At 50.3% G+C, this 2,500-nt stretch overlaps 1 protein-coding gene across 1 annotated transcript in view; it reads left to right on the top strand.

The window, feature by feature from the left end:
• bmpr1aa (bone morphogenetic protein receptor, type IAa) overlaps positions 1-2,500 on the top strand; it is an 81,940-nt gene that overhangs the window by 65,185 nt on the left and 14,255 nt on the right. Inside the window, exons 4-5 of the mRNA XM_063191074.1 lie at positions 1,565-1,727; positions 2,237-2,339. Of these exons, the coding sequence (XP_063047144.1) occupies positions 1,565-1,727; positions 2,237-2,339 (266 nt within the window). The remainder of the gene's footprint in view (positions 1-1,564; positions 1,728-2,236; positions 2,340-2,500) is intronic.

The following is a 2,500-nucleotide window of genomic DNA, read 5'->3' as shown; positions in this document are numbered from 1 at the left end:
TTGCCTACACACACACACTAATGTTCACATACGTAAGCACGTGTGCACAAGCATTCACATACAAGCACACACACACACACGCTCACTTTTGCCTTTGAGGCATGTTCCCGGCAGGGGTGTGTGTGTGTATCGTGTGCCCGTTTGGGGTGAATAGTGTGTGTGTGTGTGCGTGCGTGCAAGCGTGCGTGTGTGCGTGTGTGCGTGTGTGTGTGTGTGTGTGTGTGTGTGTGTGTGTGTGCGCGTGCGTGCGTGCGTGCGTGCGTTTGTGTGTGCGTGTGTTTGTTGTGTGTATGTTTGTTGTGTGTATGTTTGTGCGTGTGTGTGTGTGTGATGTGTGTGTGTGATGTGTGTGTGTGGAGGTGAATGTGGGGGAGTTGAAAGAGAAAGGGAATGTGAGGGAGAGGAGATGCAGTCGTCATCATCTCCCCTCCTAGTCTGCAAACCATCTCCAACCCAGTGGTGTAGTCTACGTAGAACGCGGGTATACGGAGTATACCCACTTCTAAATTTCAGGGATTTCAGTATACCCACTTAAAATTGATTGCTCCATTATTTTTAATGGCACAACTATATACAGTATACCCATTTCAAAAAATGCTCAAACATACACTATACCCACCATTCAGAAGTAGACTACACCACTGCTCCAACCTGACTGGCTCAAAGAGCTTATGGAGCTGGGCTGGTAAACTACACACACACACACACACGACGCCTACACACATACACACACATGTCTGAATGCACGTCTTGGCGCTTGCACACGCACACACACTCACTCACACACTCAAACATGTCTTAATAGAGACATGCACACAACACAGACACAGACAGACGCCCACACATATAGCCAGACAGCCCTGTAGCGTTGTGTGCAGGAGTCTGAAGGAACGCTCTGCAGGGCAGATTCTTATCTGATCAGATTTGCCTGCAGGTCTGACCCAGTAAGCAGTAAAAAAGCAATTTGTTCAGTTTGTACCCTATGCCCCCCCCATCCTCCGTGCTTAGTAGGTACTTCCTGTGTGGCTGTTGCAAAATTACGTTTTGAGTTGAGGTCGGAACGCCGGCTAACTGGAAAATGGGGAAAGATTAGTTACGTGACGTGTGCATGTGCAGTACAGTGCATTAGTGGCTGCTGATTTGTGATGGTCGTTTCTTTGCAATCTAAAATAATCTATCGAAACTTTCTGCCCATGTTTTGTCTGTCTGTCTGTCTGCCTCCCCATCTGCCCATCTGTTTGTCTGGTCCTATCTGTCTACCTCTATCTCTATCTCCCCCTCCACCTCTCTCTCTCTCTTTTACTCTCTCTTCCTCTTTCTGTCTCTCTCTCTCTCTCTCCATACCTGTCTCCTATGCTGCCTTGTTTGTCTATCTGTCTGTTTGACGGATCGCATGCTAAATGTTCTGTTTTCTTTCTCTCTATGTGTCTTTCCAGCGGTCCAGGGCCAGAACGTGGACCACCTGCTGCCCAGTTAGACAGACCTAGCTGTGTCTCATTTCTGTGCCGTGTCTTTCAGTGCAGCCTCACTCAATAGCTGTCTCTCTGTCTGTGTGTCTCTCCAGCGGGCCAGGGCCAGAACCCGGACCACATGCTGCACGGCACGGGCGTGAAGGAGGCGGGCCGCGCGGCAGACGGCAGCACGGTGGCCCCGGAGGACGCCGAGCGCTTCCTCAGCTGCTACTGCTCCGGACACTGCCCCGAGGACGCCAAGAACAACACGTGCATGTGAGGGCACACTCCTCTTTACTAGCAGCACTGCCGCACCAAGATGATGAACTGACACTGGTCTTCATAGCACCCTCTCTTATCTGCTGACAAAGCCTCATGGTCCAAATGTGTCCTGTTTTAGAGAGATTGCTATGTCAAATTTGCAGTAGCTACTGTAGCCTAATACCAATACTTTGACTTGGCTTTTTTCTCAGTTTCTTGGCGTAGTTACTGCACTTTGCCTTTGTTGTGTGTGTGTGCGTGTGCGTGTGCGTGTGCGTGTGCGTGTGCGTGTGTGTGTGTGTGTGTGTGTGTGTGTGTGTGTGTGTGTGTGTGTGTGTGTGTGTGTGTGTGTGTGTGTGTGTGTGTGTGTGTGTGTGTGTGTGTGTGCGTGTGCGTGCGTGCGTGCGTGCGTGCGTGCGTGCGTGCACGTATATTTCTTATTTTCAATGGCTATGAAGTCAATAACAGCAGACATGCTATTAACTTGACTCTGCATTAACCATGTTCTCATTGATGCCACACAGGACCAATGGCCAGTGCTTTGCCATCATTGAGGAGGATGAGCACGGCGAGGTGTTCCTCACGTCGGGCTGCATGAGGTTCGAGGGATCCCACTTCCAGTGCAAGGTGGGCGAGCACAGGCTTTCAAACCCATCCCCATGACCACCACTAGCTATGCATTGCATTCTATTGCATTGCCATCACCATTGCTGTCTTGACACATAGAGTGCATCTTAATATGCNACCTTGCCTCTTCCACTTGCGCTTGTGTCCTCGCCCCGCCTCCT

This window comes from Engraulis encrasicolus, chromosome 24, assembly GCF_034702125.1.
Source record: "Engraulis encrasicolus isolate BLACKSEA-1 chromosome 24, IST_EnEncr_1.0, whole genome shotgun sequence".
Classification (NCBI taxonomy): domain Eukaryota; kingdom Metazoa; phylum Chordata; class Actinopteri; order Clupeiformes; family Engraulidae; genus Engraulis; species Engraulis encrasicolus.
The sequence above is the reverse complement of the archived record's forward strand: the minus strand, read 5'-3'. Positions and strand labels throughout refer to the sequence as shown.